The sequence below is a fragment of the Pristis pectinata genome, chromosome 12 (assembly GCF_009764475.1).
Source record: "Pristis pectinata isolate sPriPec2 chromosome 12, sPriPec2.1.pri, whole genome shotgun sequence".
Lineage (NCBI taxonomy): Eukaryota > Metazoa > Chordata > Chondrichthyes > Rhinopristiformes > Pristidae > Pristis > Pristis pectinata.
The window spans coordinates 30,746,896-30,762,154 of NC_067416.1; the positions used below are offsets into that span (position 1 = coordinate 30,746,896).

Here is a 15,259-nt window from a genome sequence, read left to right on the forward strand (position 1 = left end):
ATGGGAGATGTCATTGAAGGGCCTATGAAGTGGCATTTACTTGCCCATAATCTGTTCAATGATGCTCAATGTAGATGTCCAGCACCAAAAAGCTCCTGATGTCAATTCCAGAAGTGAGATGAGAGTGACTGCCCTTGACATTGAGGCAGGATTTGACCAAATGTAGCATCAAGGCACCCTTATAAAACTGAGGTCAGTGGGTATCAAGAGGAAAACTCCATTGGCTGGAGTTATCTTTGTACCAAGGAAAGTGGTAGTGCTTGCTGGAGATCAATCATTTCAGCCCCAGGACATTACAGCAGGAGTTCCAAAGGTCAGTATTCTTGGTATTCCATTGTAAGGTCAGAAGTCAGGTGGGATTGTGATTGCACAGTGTTCAATTCCATTTCCAACCCGATAGAAAATGGAGCTGTCTGTCCCTGTATGCAGGGAAAACCTAGATTACTTTTGGGCAGGGGGTGATAAGTGAATGGTAACATTTGCCACATGCAAGTACTAGGCAAAACCTATAATTACCATGGCTCTAAATGCCAGTCTGAAACTGAGTATCCCACATCCTGACTCTCAAGTCTCTTCACTATCCCCAAATAGCAGGTCAGGAATATGTTGGGGTACTCTCCGCTTGTATAGAAAATAAGCAGTGCAACGATGCTCGTCATCCTGGATAATGGAGACCACATAATTGACACTCGGCCTGCTACCCTAAAATTCCTCCAATACCATAACTGCAGTGTGTACTGTGTACAACATTCATTACTGTTACTAACCAAGGCAGCTTCAATAGCATCTCCCAAATCTGTAGCTGCTTCTGTTGAGGAGCACAAAGGTAACAGGCATGTGGGAAGGCACGTACTCCTTTAAACCACACAATGTCTGGACTTGGAAATGTATCTCTCTTCCTTCATTGTTGAGTTGAAATCCCAGAACCACTTCATCAACATCACCATGGGAGTACCCTGACTAGATGGACAGCAGTTCAAGAAAGTGCCTCACTGTCACCACCTTGGGATCAATTAGGAATGGGCAATAAATGTTTTGTTTACCTGCAAAGAGTAGTGGTGCAACAACACTGAATAAGATGCTAATGTAGCCCACATTCCATAATAGAATTCCCAACTTCTGGAACTTGGGTGTGGACAACTGAAGGAGTGGCATGCTGTGGAGAAGAGAGTAACATCAGGATAGTGACAAAAGGCCATAATTTGAGAAATGTAGAGTTCTCTTAGAATTTTAGGGCTATTACCTACACTGGCAGACAGGGTCAAGGCCTTGAAGGGATTTAATTAAACATGAGGAAAATAATTTTAAATTTGATGTTATTTTGGAGCCAAGGCCAGTGTAGATCAGTACTTACGGTGCGGGACATCGGAGCTATCTGACTGAAGTTTAGGGAGGGTGGAAGTTGGAGGTTGATCTTTGAACTTCTAACGTACTTGCCATAGCATGTCATACTTTTGAATATCATCCTGCATTGGATGCTATGTTCTTTTGTTAATGGATTAATATGATAGCATTTATTTGAATACGTAGCAGATCTGAGACACTAAAAATGTGGTTAATTTATTTTGCAGGATGAAAGATACCAACAAAAAAAACATAATATTTTCTCAGTTCAGAAAAAATGACCGTGATAAACAGAAACTAATCGAGACGGTAGTGAAGCAACTACGCAGTTTGGTGAATGGCATGTCCCAACACACATAGCCTGTTGCCCTGGTTATTTTGTTCCTACCCTTTATGATTCTTCCGCCAGCATTTGTGTACAACAGAATGTAAAAGAATGTGAAGTACCAACAGAGCAATCCAATTGGGAATGTAAAGGGTATACTGGTATAAAATAAGGGAAAGGGGAAATATTTTGTATGTATTTTTCAAATCATGCAGAATTTGGTGTTTTGAGACTTTCTGAATATGTGCAATGGTCTTTACTGCACACTGCAAATGTTCATAGTTAATTTGTTTAAGGACACTGGAAAACTAAATGTACATAACACAAGCTCAAATGACTGATGGGCAGGGTCAATATGAAGTTAGGTGGGTGTGTTTAAAACATTTCACAGATTTTTGCAAGTTACAGTTGCAATATAATTTTTTAGTTTGGTAGTTGCACTGTAATCTCTAACTTTGTGGATTGACTGTGACATAACTTTGTAAATAATAAACAAAAAAGGCATGTTGTTCCAGTCTTGCATAGAGTTGGCTGATGTTTCTTTTTCACTTTATTGACCACAGTTGTTTGTATGTTTTACCTGCTTTGATGTTCAGTCTAATTTTGTTTTCACTTCATATTCTGAAGGAGCTGTTTGGGAATGTTTTACCTTCACGTTACAGAAATGATTGCATGTAAATTTGTATATTTTTAATGTTTTTACTCAGGGCTATACCACTATGATGAATTTTGTTGAGTTTTTTGCAAAAATATTAAAATTAACCAAAAGCACTTCTCCAGCATTCAGAAAAAAAATATAACTTTTGATTTACTTCAGCCCATTTTTTCCCCTTTTAGATACAGTTTACACCTTAATTCAAAAAATTGGTGGAAAAATGATAGCAGCTTCACTCTGATTTTCAGATTGGATCCTTCTCTGCACAATCAATAGGAAATGTGGTGTATAGCTTCATTATCTCACTGTTTGACTTCCCAGTTTGTTGATTCTTGTTTACAAGATGGACATATTAATGAAGGATATTAAATTCTGTACATTGATCTATTGCAGTACTTTATTTCTACTCTCTAATAAAAGTAACCCTGAGCACTTTTTAATTGTTACTTTCTATGTCTCTATTTTGTTGGATGATGTTTACCAACAACTACAATTTTGCACAAGATTAAAATTGATATATTTTGGAATTATGCCATTTCATATTAGCATCTTTCAAGGGACCATCAATATCTGTTCTAATTTAAGATTTCCCAAAATGTTACTCATTAATGTTTTAATGAAGAATTAATGAATGATACAAATTATGTGAATCACCTTCATTATTGCTTTAATATGAGGATCACTCTCAATAATGCTTTGATATGAAGGTTACTGTCATTAATCCTCCCAAGTGAAGTCACTCATTAATGTTTTAATATGAGAATAACTCTTTATCCTTCCATGTGAATGCCACTCTCGTTAATCTCTCCTTAAACCTTCAATTTATGGGTCATTCAAGAAGCCTTTGATGCAAACATATTCATTAATACAAAGAAGTACATTGACATCAGGTTTTTGTATAAACTGACAAGTTTAACACATTTTATAACAAAAAATGGATATTACAGAATGATTATAAGATGGTAAACTAAACCCAAGGTTTGAGTTTGAGGTGCCAAGGAGAATGATGTGTTTCTGAAAGGAAGACATTAGAGCCTCCCTAATAGTTTAGTGAGTCTCTTATTCTAGATCAACCAAACATCAGTCTTGCTGCTTGATACCTGCCAAATATTTTGATTAAATTATCATTATTACAGTCACTCTGGCATTCTTTACATTCCAGAAATGTTTTTACATTATCCATTGGCTAAACTAATATCAGTATTCAAGTGAATTACATTGTGATACTGATATTGCTCAAATGCTATCAAACTGTACTAGCAAAAGGGTTGTAGGGCTGGCAAGATATTGCTAATTTTAAATGATTTAAGAACCCTATTTTTGATTTCCCAAAAGGTCAGTTTCACAAATATTAATAACTTGTGTAAAGCTATTGCTTTAAAAAGCTTTTTGCTACTTGCCTATTTTGATTTGGGCATTTCACATCCAAGTAATGATTAATGTTGATATAGTGCCCAAAACCACAATACTTTGTAAAATGATCACTGATCATGGGCAGAAGCAGAAACACTTTGTGAAAGATTTTTTTCCCCCTTTTTCTATGCACTAAATCATACTGTGGCAGCTGATTTGCTTCCCAATGAATCTTACTGAAGTGATGAGGGTGCTAAAATTTGGTAATATTAGAAGTTGCAGGTGATTAGGTAAAGGTAGCAGGAGTATTGGGAGCACTGCAAGAAAGACAGCAAGCTGTTTAAACCCTTAAGAAGTGGGCAGCAATTGTAAGAGAAGAATAAGTACAGGACTAATTTTGAGGCAGCCAGAGTACCACACATAGATGATTCAAAGAATAATGGGAAAACAAATGCCTTCCCCTTCCTACCCTCTACTCTGGACCCCTCTCACTAAACACTTAGACAGTGGCGAATAGAGCAGTATGACCTAAATGTGTACACACACACACCCCTAGGCACGCACACACCTACAATGATGGGCTTGATGGTGTCATTCTTTACAATTTTGGATTTAAAATTTATTTTGAAAACTTAAGTTACAATATTTTAAAGCTTAAAAATGTACTTTACGTTATATTGGGAAGGGGAGCTCTATGAAGTTGGAGAAGAGTTTAAATCTCCGTTTTCTGCATGGGGAATTTCTTAATATGGCTATATCGTTTGCATTTATGAAAGTGGTCACATGTAAATACTAACATTTTTTTAAAATTAATACAAATAAAACTTGTGGTAAAAGTTCAGTATGAAAGCCTTATACATGATTATTGTTTAGAGATTTTTTCCCTGAATAAAAGACCTAAGGTACTATTTACTAATTTTTAAATTGCGTTCTGATTGCTGCAGCTAAACCGATCCTTTTTAGCTTATCTTAATTTCTTTTAAACTACATACGACTATAAACTTCAAAGATGCCCACAAATAATAAGATTTGCATCCCTAATAAAATTAGCAGTTTCCTCTCCCAGTTCGTTTGTTTTTTACGCTCTTTTTATTGTTCAGCTAAATGTGATATTGATTTCACGTGAATTGTCTTTATGTTGGCTTAATGGCTTTCTTCGTTATGTAACGTAGCTATTGATTTAAGCTTCTAGTTCTTGGCTAAGCTTTTATGAACGCACCAAAAAAATTAACTATAAAGCAAAAAGTGACGTGAAATTAAGCTCGAGAAATTAAATATATAGTTGTTTTACCTGAATGACCTCCCTCGGAATGGGGTTTGATAGCATTGGTTGGAAGGAATGGGGGCTTTTTGCAATGTGGACATGGCTTTCATCTGCACAACGCAAAAACCTACATTAGATTCTTTGTACACATTAACTCTCCTATTTTACCGGCCCTTGAGTTTCTCGATTTGGTTTTGTTATATAACCCACATAAAGCAAAACTGACAGAGGACTTCGGATGTGCATTCCTACATTACCAATTACATTTAGAAGGTTGTCTTCGGATGTGCGATTGAACGAAGGATAGGTTTGTTTAAAAAAAACGAGGTTTTGCCTAACAAACTGCTCAGAACCTTGATGAAAGGACAGATTTTGTTTCTGTAAACACGTTTTAAATGTCCCCGAGAAAGAAGAGAATCGTATGTGTTCCGTCTCTCCGGGCGAATCCGTGTTCTGTTTCTCCTGTGGGTTATGGAGCGTGTGTCGGTGTGTGTGTGGCCTGAATCATAGTATCACTGGGGTTTCTGCTGGAAAAGAACCGACTCCATAAAGAAAACACCCACTGAACACTTGTGGATTGTTGTTGTTGTTGTTGTTGTTGAATTACAATTCGTCCGGTAATTATTGAGAGCCACGGGGAAGTGCGGGCGGGATGAGACCCGGTACTCTAAAATTGGTTTCGGATTATGAAAGGGGGTAAATGGATTTCTGATACAGAGTTTATCAAAAGATGAAACAACCCGTCCACTAATTGAGCTGAAAGGAAACCTGGGAAGAAGCTGTACTCCCGAACCAGGAAGATCGAATGCATTAAAGGCATTTCACTTATCCCCTCCTAACACCGTGCCTCTGCTTGTAAACCAAGCCTCTTCTGCCCCGCTGGATTAGACTGGAAAAAGCCTTGATCTTCTGCATTTTTCAGATAGCGGTGTGTTACTTTGTGAAGCACACTTTTTTGCTGACTTTAAAGCAATTTATTTCTTCCTTAACATAGACCAATTCATTTTTTAAAACATCCGTTGCAAAGAAAATGAGAGAATGTAAACAAGCTTTCACCCTGGAATCTCTTAAAACTAAATCATTGCCGGTTGGGTTTGTCGTAATTAACATCTAAGGATGCAGTTATTACTGCAAACTACGCCCCAAAAGTACTGTGGCCTTTGTACCTGCTCCCTCGTAAAATCCTGTTAGACCCTGAGACACCCAGTCTCCCACCTTTTAGGATTTCACCACGTGGAATATAATTCCAGTGAAGCGTCAGGCCGACTTTAGGAAGTCCTTAATAGTATCCTGTACAGATCGTGGTACTGTTTATTCTTGGAGATGGCGTCTCCACAGTCCGGACGTTACTCTCTCCAATTCCAAATGATCGAAACATTGGAGAATGAAGGCAGCCGGAAATAACCGAGTCATGTTTACAGAGAGGCATGCGCAAAAAAACTATCCCTTGGTGGAAGTTTGAATGAAGTCAGACATGAATTAAAAACAAGGTGATGCTTGGCTGGAAATTCCACCATGGATTTTTTAAAAATCTTATCAAGGCGTTGATTGCATTGGAAGATTCAAAGCCATCTGATGATGTAACAGGTTTAATATGTTTAAACCTGAAACTGTGCACGTTATATTTTATATTGGCTTTGTGTTTTGATTTGACGAACCAGACTTGCATGCCCCGCGTAAATGCTTTCTCTGGAAGCGATCACGAAATCCTGCAGGCATGCGCGAATTTCAAAATAAGTTGCTTACAATACGAAACTGGTGAACATAGCGTCAGCCGTATTCCGCCTCTGAGTCAATTAAAAAGTGGCGTAAATATCTGGGAGATCAAGGGAGTGCAAAAGATGCTATATATGCAAACTTTTATTTAATTATGAGTTCATCCTAGATTTTAAGTATTCATATTTTTATGTCCAATAAATGTATTTCAATTAATTTTGTGTTATATAACATGAATTTGTAAAGTCCTTTTCTATATATTATAAATGTTAAATGTTAACGTGAAAGTATGCACTTGTACATTAGAGGAAAACAGAAATGTTTTCCATTAATGATTTTTTCTTAATTTCAATTTCTATTAATGTTTTAAATTATCACATTAGTCTTGCAAATATGAGATCTGGTCATGTCATATACAAGAATGCCAGGTACGACGAGAGATCCCTTGGAAGGAGATTGATACCATATTGAGGTGAAACACATTCCTGGCAGCATTCAAAGAAATGACAACAAATTAAATTGTTTTTAATTGGTTTGGAAAAAGCTGACCAAACAAAAAACACAGGAGAATTGTCAGGAGGGCCTTCTGGAGCGGAGTGGGAAAGAACACTTCCCTCGGGAGACTCGATGTTTCTTTTTACTGTTAAAGGGACACACACAAATATAAGCTACACCAACAAATTCCAACAGGTGTTTTCAATAACTGGGGGCGGGAGATGAGATGATGCACCTGGAGCTGGGCGATCAACTAACGACGTTAAATTCAAAACGGCTTATGAAGGGACGGTATCAGCTAAGCAAAGTGAAGCTGTTACACTTCGTGTAAAGAGATTCGGATGTATAACAGAATTAAAACCAGAACATGCTCTTACTCCCAGCAGGTAGCGTTTGTAATAACCACGCATGCTTAGGGGTTAAGAAAATCAAACGAGAGCATTTAATAGAAATTGAACGAGAATTTGACTTCAAAAATGAGGTTTATAAGCCATAAGAAACTAACTTTTTTTTCCTACGGCAACCACCGGACTCTCTGCTTTCAAGTAGTATTTTCAAGGATTTGGATAAAGCACACTCGCACAGTTGGTGGTCCGAGTTAAGGAGGAACAGTTCGGAAAGACAAACCCCATTGCGGATAATTAAATCCAAAACCACTCAAATCTCTGCTGAGAGGAAAATAAATATGGAGGAGGGGAACTATTTTAAAGGTGTCTAGAGTATTATGATGGGGGAAAATCTTGGGCAGATGTAAAAAATATCGACTGTAGCAGAGACCGGGTTAATAATATTGTACTGCAGAAAATCGTAAAGATTGTTGGAAAGAATTCGAGGCCTGGACAAAAGGTGTACCTAATGCGAGGAGGGACTATTGCATTACAGCGTCCTTACACCCGGCCCATATCGGGCAGCAAATTACTGAACTAGCAATTCAGTATCATAAGTGATAAGTGCATGTTTTTAGGATTTGCCTGTTGAAGCAACAAGACTGGAAGTTATTAAACAATGTTATTAGTCTAATTTACATTACTGATTGTTTCTGCATCTTGATGGTCAGCATTTTAAAATGTTTTGGCAGATTGGTTTAAATACGCACACCTGTAAATGTCAGCGACATTTTCCTTTTAATTACGTTGCAAAATACACAACCAGATTTGTATACTTTATATCTGCAAATAATTTATATTGGAGTGTTTAGCAATATAAAGTCGAAACTTTATATTTGATGCCTGTATGAATTGTTTAACGTTGTTGGTAAATTTAAATCCTGATTACTTTTTAACAGCATAATTATCTGTTTCATCAGTAAAGAAAACATTGCAGCTGGGCGAGCGGTTAATGCTCAGTGTGGAGCTGAGTTAAGGATCAGCTCTCGCTATATCTGAAGGTTAACTATCAGTCCACGGCTTGAAAGATTAACTGTGCGGCTGCGTAAGGGTCAACACCGCACATAATTGTTTCAAGTAAATTGTCATTACCATAGAACAATACAGGCCCTTCGGCCCACCATGTTGTGCCGACCTTCAAACCACTCCTAAGACTATCTAAGGGTCAACTTTGTTTCTATGTGAATGAAGTTACATTTAAGCCATGTTTCTTACAATTTGTTTTTTTTAATGGGTAGGTAAACAACTACTTTGCAGCAACGTGCACGCCTAATAATTCTGGATGGTTCTCACTAGTGGAGAGTATCCAGGTCAATACAGAATGACACATGCATTGATGATGCATAAATCCCTGGTGCATGTTGCTACGGTCCAATGCCTTTTATTCAGCGACTAATGGTTATAAGGTGCTGTTATATCACATAAGTCTCCTGAAACAGGCCCTGCGCAGAGCACCGGCCGCTAAAAAAAGAGCTTTATCCGCCGCCTCTTTTAATCGATATCGAGGGTCTAGGAAAAAACAGGTGAATTCTCCTCCCAAACTTTAATAGATGGAGGTATGAAAAGACTATGATATATGTTTGCCTTGCGTTCTTTCAGTCAATGAATTGATTTCCCCTGTTTGAACCATCTTAAAAGGGACAAAGTAAGACCCGCCTCCAGCTACTGACTTCACTCCAGGTTTAAACTCCCTGGTCAAGATAACAAAGTGTTCGACTTTCGTCGGAGAACGACAGCAAAGGTATGTGATCGGATTGCCTTTTGGGGGAGGGGGGGTGAAGGGGCGTGGTCCCGTATTCTTTGGGTTACTGAGTGGTCGATGGTGGAATCTATAGCGGTGGCTGGCTGTGTAGATGTGGAATTGGTGCAGTTCCTGCTATTGGTTACCTGTTCTCTCATTGAATTACTACCGAGTCCTGGCAGCGTCAGTGATCTGATGCACTGACTGCTCTCCAACTCAGTCTTCCTCGCTCCTTCGATTTTAATCATTGCGATCAATTCCCCCCTAAATCCCTCTAATTTGGCACGGATTAACACAATCTGATTGTTGCAATTTTACAAAGTATTTAAATTTACCAACGACGTCATCCGAGGAGGTGGATGGTCCGGTTAGCGAATATCTATAAAACCGCTGTACACAGAAAACCCACCAATACTCATCCGGAACAGGTTTATAGTGGAATTTTAAACGAAAACTACGACACAATCTGATAAAACCGGCCGACTCTTCCCACGTTTCAATTGCACGTCCGGCAAAAGAGTAAGTTTTTTTTAACTGGTTTCTCTCGTTAGCCAATCTATTATTTGTTTTCAGTCTTTCACTGACACGTGTGAATAAGGACTGCAAACTTTCACGCTTTGCTGCCAGAGCTGTAGTCTGGGATTGTGCTCAGCGCTGATGTGGCCAACAGATCACGACGCTATTAACTCCAATCAATATCATATTCACTCTGTTTACAACTTGCAAGTTCAAAACTAAATCAAAACATTGGAATCGATCTAGCGAATAACGAATCCCTTACTGGTAGAACTGTTTCAACCGAATGTGTTTTAGTAATCATCTCTCTTTAACAAGGGTTATTGTCTCAGTGTTAACCATACTTCTGGCCTAATTAGATAAGTGTACGTTTGTGGATTGCTCTGTTTAAATCATACGTCTGTGCGCTGAATTGTTGAATTAGGAGATGTAGCATTGCCGTTAGGGATAATAGTTCTACTCCCAAGATAAACAGGAGATGATTTCCAACATCCAGTGTTTAAAGGTGTTAACTCTCTACAAATAAACGCTATATTGAGATAAATGAATGGCTATGCCGTTGAGCAAATCGCGGGAGATGTGTGGCTTGAATTAAATGTTATTTTAAATCCTTTATAAAACCTATTTCCAGTTTTTTCTCCTTAACTAACTCGTCCGACACTAACGACTAAACAAAAATGTATAACATATCCAACAGGCTATAGTTATGTTTATTAGGTAATTTTTAATTCGAAATCCCTGCCATTCTAATAGGCACTTTCATGAACGATCTTTGGTTTGAGCAGTTTCTACTTTTCTGAAGGCAATCAACCTTTTGTGTGTAGGATACGAGCGGAGATTGGAGATTCACGGAAGAGATCGACTCTCATTAGCCCCTTCACTGCTCGTTGCCAATGTCGTCTTGATACGCGGGGGGGAGAGGGGGGAGAAAAGAACGTCCTTTTAATACTAAAAACTTATCCAGACGCTAAATCCTCGGTGAAGATTCCCTCCAGTGTGAAAATAAAAGAGTTGGCTGCTGTAAATTTCTCTCTCGGCTGCTGGCCATGTTCCTGCCCGGGATTGACTACCTGTCGGCGCTGGCTACGGCTCTTGCCTCGCTGCTCTCAGTTCTGCTCCTACTCGCTGTCTCCAGACAGCTGTGGACCCTCGCCTGGAACGTAACCAGAGACAGGGACAACAAGCTGCCGCTTCCCAAAGGCTCGATGGGCTGGCCACTACTTGGAGAGACGCTGCACTGGATGATACAGGTATGGAGAAGGCGGCAATGATCGTTAGTGAAGCGGATAATCCTGCTAGTGAGGCGTTTTATATCGGGGGGAGGGGCAGGTAATGCGTCCGCCCTGGTTGATTATTTTTCGCTTCTGGTGGGTTGACTTGAACACTCGTAAGTTAATACTGTAAATAAAGCTAAATAAAATAATCAGTGTAGCTTTCTGTCGTGTTCCATCTATGCTGATACATAACGAGGCGTCCCGCCGAGGCACTTTGTGCATTTATTGGCTCCTGGATTTGTTATCTTCCTCCGACAGTTGTTGCTCCCTATAAAGGGAGAATTGAAGTGTTTTGAGATTGTCTCCAAACACGTTAGTGTCATAATCTGGGCTCACATAACATCGGAAAATGCTTTGTAAATGCGCTTGTTTTATTTTTTAAAGTCTTCATAAACTCGTGGGCGAAACCATTTGGTCGTGTCAGCGTTTAGTGCCGACTTTGGTTTGTGAAAGCAAAATCTGCATTAGTACGCATGGTTTAAAGATCAGGTGCGTGTGAGCAGATTATTAGCGCGCACATTATAGTAGGAGAGAAAGGATTGATTTGGGAGTATTCGAGGTGAGGGGACGGTAAGGAAACGGCGAGTACCAACGAAGATAACTATGCAGACGGGACATTCCCCTAACCTGAGTTGTGAACGGTGAGATGGGCGCCCTCAGAATGATATTGCAAAAAAAATGAAATTGCATAAACTCCAATGCGTCAGGCTGTGCTGTGCTCGCTGCTGACTCGGGTGTGGGTTTTGTTTTGTGAAGGGTGAGCAGTAATTGAAAGGTCCGTCCCAAACCCTCGGAAGCACTCTGCGATAATTACAGGTGTTTTCGGATGTCGGAAGCAGTTTGGATGGGCAGTTAGACTGAACCTCGAGCTTTGCGCCAGCTCTCTATTCCCCGTGGTGACTCCTTCCTCCCTCCCTCCCTTTCGGCAGGGTGCCAACTTCCACGCTTCCAGGAGGGAGAAATACGGAAACGTCTTCAAAACACACCTCCTGGGCAGACCGGTGATCCGAGTGACAGGTGCGGAGAATATCCGCAAGGTCCTGATGGGAGAGCACAGCCTGGTGAGCGCACAGTGGCCCCACAGCACCCGGATCCTCCTGGGCACCAACACGCTCGCCAACTCCAGCGGGGAGCTGCACCGCCAGAGGAGGAGGGCAAGTACCTTCGGTGTGAGGGCATGAAGCAATCTCTGTACAAGGCGCCAGATCAGAATGGAGATACGAGAGACTGCAGCTGGTAGAAGCTGAAGCTGGAGTAACTCAGTGGGTCAGGCTCCTAATGTAGGCTCTCGACCCGAAACGTCAACCATCCCTCTGCCTCCACAGATGCTGCCTGACCCGCTGAGCTCCTACAGTTTGTTGTGGTTTTATCTTGCACCAGATCTCAATAAGGGGCCGTGCATCCAAGCACCAGACTTCACTTTTTAAAAGAGCCTCGAATGATTGAATATATAAACAAATTGCTAGTGCAGGTTTTCGACCCCAAACGTCAGCAATTCCTCCACCCCCACAGATGCTGATCGACCCGCTCGAGTTCCTCCGGCATCTGCAGTCTCTTGTGTCTCTGAACAAAATTGCTGGCCTGTTTAAATCTGAGTAGGTGATTTTTAAGGCGCCACGACTCGTGTTTCGATCCGGATCTTCGAGCATTTTAACAGATTGCGGGGTCTCTCGGCTGGTCTGTGCTTTCACTGCTCTCACGCTCCATTTGCGCTTGCAGATCCTGGCCCGGGTGTTCAGTCACGCCGCTCTGGACAGTTACATTCCTGGGACCCAGCAGGTAGTCCGTTCCCGGGTGCAGGGATGGTGCGAGGAGCGGGCTCCGGTCGCCGTTTACCCGGCCACTAAAGCGCTGACTTTCTGCATCGCCATCCGGATCCTGCTCGGTCTCCGGGCAGCGGATCACCAGCTCGACTATCTCTCCTGCATATTCGAGCAGCTGATGGAAAATATCTTCTCGCTGCCTTTGGATATTCCCTTCAGCGGCCTGCGTAAGGTATGGTAACCGATGTATCAGTTTACTGGCTGTCCATCATCCGTTCACCCCCTTCCTCCACTGCTGTCTGTTCCTATTAAATGCACCTCAACATAAGATATGTTTTTGCAATTGGAGCGCTCAGTGCCGAGTTTTCCACGAGACTGTCTTACAACCTGACCAATGAACTGTGCCACCGACTAGCCCAGGTTTCCTATTAACCCCACAACGCAGTTGCCTCTCGACTCTTGTCTCCCTTTATTTCCCTGATTATTTTCCAGGGAGGTGCCGTGTTGCATCAGGAGAGTTTGGCCGCTTCATTATCTAAACGAACCGAATTAATGTTTGTAATTCTTAAAAAATCGCATTACTTCCTCTCCACTTTTGTAAGAAATTCCACCAGCCCCTCCCCTCGAACTCCCGCTTTAATATTAATGCAGACCTTTGAATTTAAGCTTCTCCTGGTTTATATTTCTATATAATTGTGTACACAGCAACATATTAAATTGCAGTAGCATTTTAAAGAAGTGGTTCCTCTTAAGTAGGCTGCGTATTGTACAGAGTACTCATTCTGTTTGTAAGTGCTGTAATTGAAAGAGGGAAAGTATCAGATTTAAACCAGAATTATCTGGTGGTGTAGCTTTTAGAGTTCGTGATTGAGCCGCATTCATTGTAGCTTCCAGACAGCACGATCTCGATAAGCTTTCAAATATAAAGTGAACTCAGACTGAGACCTATTTATAACAATATACTTTTTTTTAAGGGCATCAAAGCAAGGAACGCATTGCACGAGTACCTGGAAAAAGCGATTACTGAAAAACTGCAGCAAAACAGCCCTGGTGCCTATCCCGACGCTTTGGATTTCATGCTGAATAGTGCGAGGGAGAACGGGAAGGAGCCGAGCCTTCAGGAACTAAAGGTAATCGGATCCCGAGTCTGGGAATGTGATTAATCCCCTCGCCTTCCACCCTCTTTCTAAATTTTCCTTCTGTTTTTACAATATTCGTTTCCATTCTTGTCATTTTCCTAACTCACCACGAATAAATAAAAGCAGAAAGGCTCTGAACAACCTGCAAGCAACAACTGCCGGTGGCAGCATCAAAGCAAATGGTTAAACACACTGGAGCAGGCACTACGGCGTTGCCTATGCTGTTGTGCATCTTGTGTGAACGTACAATGCCGGTAACCGATCAGGAGTAACATCACTCACCACCTTTAGGGCCACAGCGGAGCGGTTTCCGTCCTATGGTAATACTTAAGACCATGTGTAAACAGCTCGCATCAAATGGAGCCCATCTGCACCCCGGCAGTTGACCCCCAGCGCTGGGTGTTTGAAGTACAACTGTGCGCTAACGCTGGCGGGTCCTCTGCAGTCCGGGTCTCCTGAGGGCAAATGAAGCAGGAATTGTTCCGAAGTCTCTATCCAGTTGACTGCCCCTGCTGGTAATGATACTAAAACTATCCTTAGTTACTGGAAAGGCAGACGCAGATTTATACACGTGTGTTGTGAGCCCTATATACCTTCTAAACTGTCTTCCACCCCCAAAAGTAGAAATGGGTTTGGAAGCGCAGAACAAACTGGTCTTTTCAGACATTGCTTCTCGTTAGAAATTGCAGAACGCTTTTTATACTAACTGCCTGGAACACATCTGGGCAGGAGAGAGCTCCACTCACCGTTAACTTCACACTGAAGCACGGAATGGTCACAGCATTGAAGGGAGCATTTGTCTCACGGAGTCTGCACTGGTTTTATGTTAGAGCCATACAGTTGGAATCCCACCCTGGCCCTCTCCCCAGCACCCTGCAACTTGTTTCTTTTCCTTTCAGACACTTTCCCTGTTCCCTTTTGAATGTTACAACTAAATTTGCCCCCAGTGTAATCTAAATATTAACCATTGGTTGTGTGGAAGAGTGTGGGCAGAATTCCTCCTGTCTCATGTATAGACAGCTTCTTGTAGACACCAGTCTTGTAGTGTGCAGATGGTTCTGTCCAGTCACTTTTTAACTGAACTCCTTACATGTAAAATGTTGACTGGTCTATGGAGTTGTGGACTATTCCGTTAAATGCAAAGTGTGTTGAGGAACCCCTGCCCCCCCTTCCCCCCTCCCCCCCTCCCTTCATTGTTCCTCTCAGTATCCAAACTGGCCTCTAATTCTAGATTTGTCCTGTACCTTTGGCAGTGCTGCAAAGGGAAAACTAAAGCCCTTGTATAAAT

General features: G+C 41.2%; 2 protein-coding genes across 6 annotated transcripts in view; both read left to right on the forward strand.

Annotated features, from left to right (window-relative positions):
* Positions 1-2,769, forward strand: part of LOC127576757 (exocyst complex component 6-like) — a 140,324-nt gene extending 137,555 nt beyond the window's left edge. For 2 of the 3 annotated variants that reach the window (XM_052027474.1, XM_052027473.1), the window contains one exon: positions 1,572-2,769. In XM_052027474.1, the coding sequence (XP_051883434.1) occupies positions 1,572-1,704 (133 nt within the window). In that variant the 3' untranslated portion in view covers positions 1,705-2,769. The remainder of the gene's footprint in view (positions 1-1,571) is intronic. The other variant, XM_052027475.1, reaches the window with a different exon arrangement.
* A 4,638-nt stretch (positions 2,770-7,407) lies between these two features.
* LOC127576690 (cytochrome P450 26C1-like) overlaps positions 7,408-15,259 on the forward strand; it is a 30,008-nt gene continuing 22,156 nt past the window's right edge. The window contains exons 1-6 of one of the 3 annotated variants that reach the window (XM_052027343.1): positions 7,408-7,538; positions 9,177-9,279; positions 10,620-11,045; positions 11,999-12,223; positions 12,789-13,064; positions 13,807-13,962. In XM_052027343.1, the coding sequence (XP_051883303.1) occupies positions 10,842-11,045; positions 11,999-12,223; positions 12,789-13,064; positions 13,807-13,962 (861 nt within the window). In that variant the 5' untranslated portion in view covers positions 7,408-7,538; positions 9,177-9,279; positions 10,620-10,841. Of the gene's footprint in view, positions 7,539-9,176; positions 9,280-9,630; positions 9,799-10,619; positions 11,046-11,998; positions 12,224-12,788; positions 13,065-13,806; positions 13,963-15,259 lie in introns of those variants that run through there. The other 2 variants (XM_052027341.1, XM_052027342.1) reach the window with 2 other exon arrangements.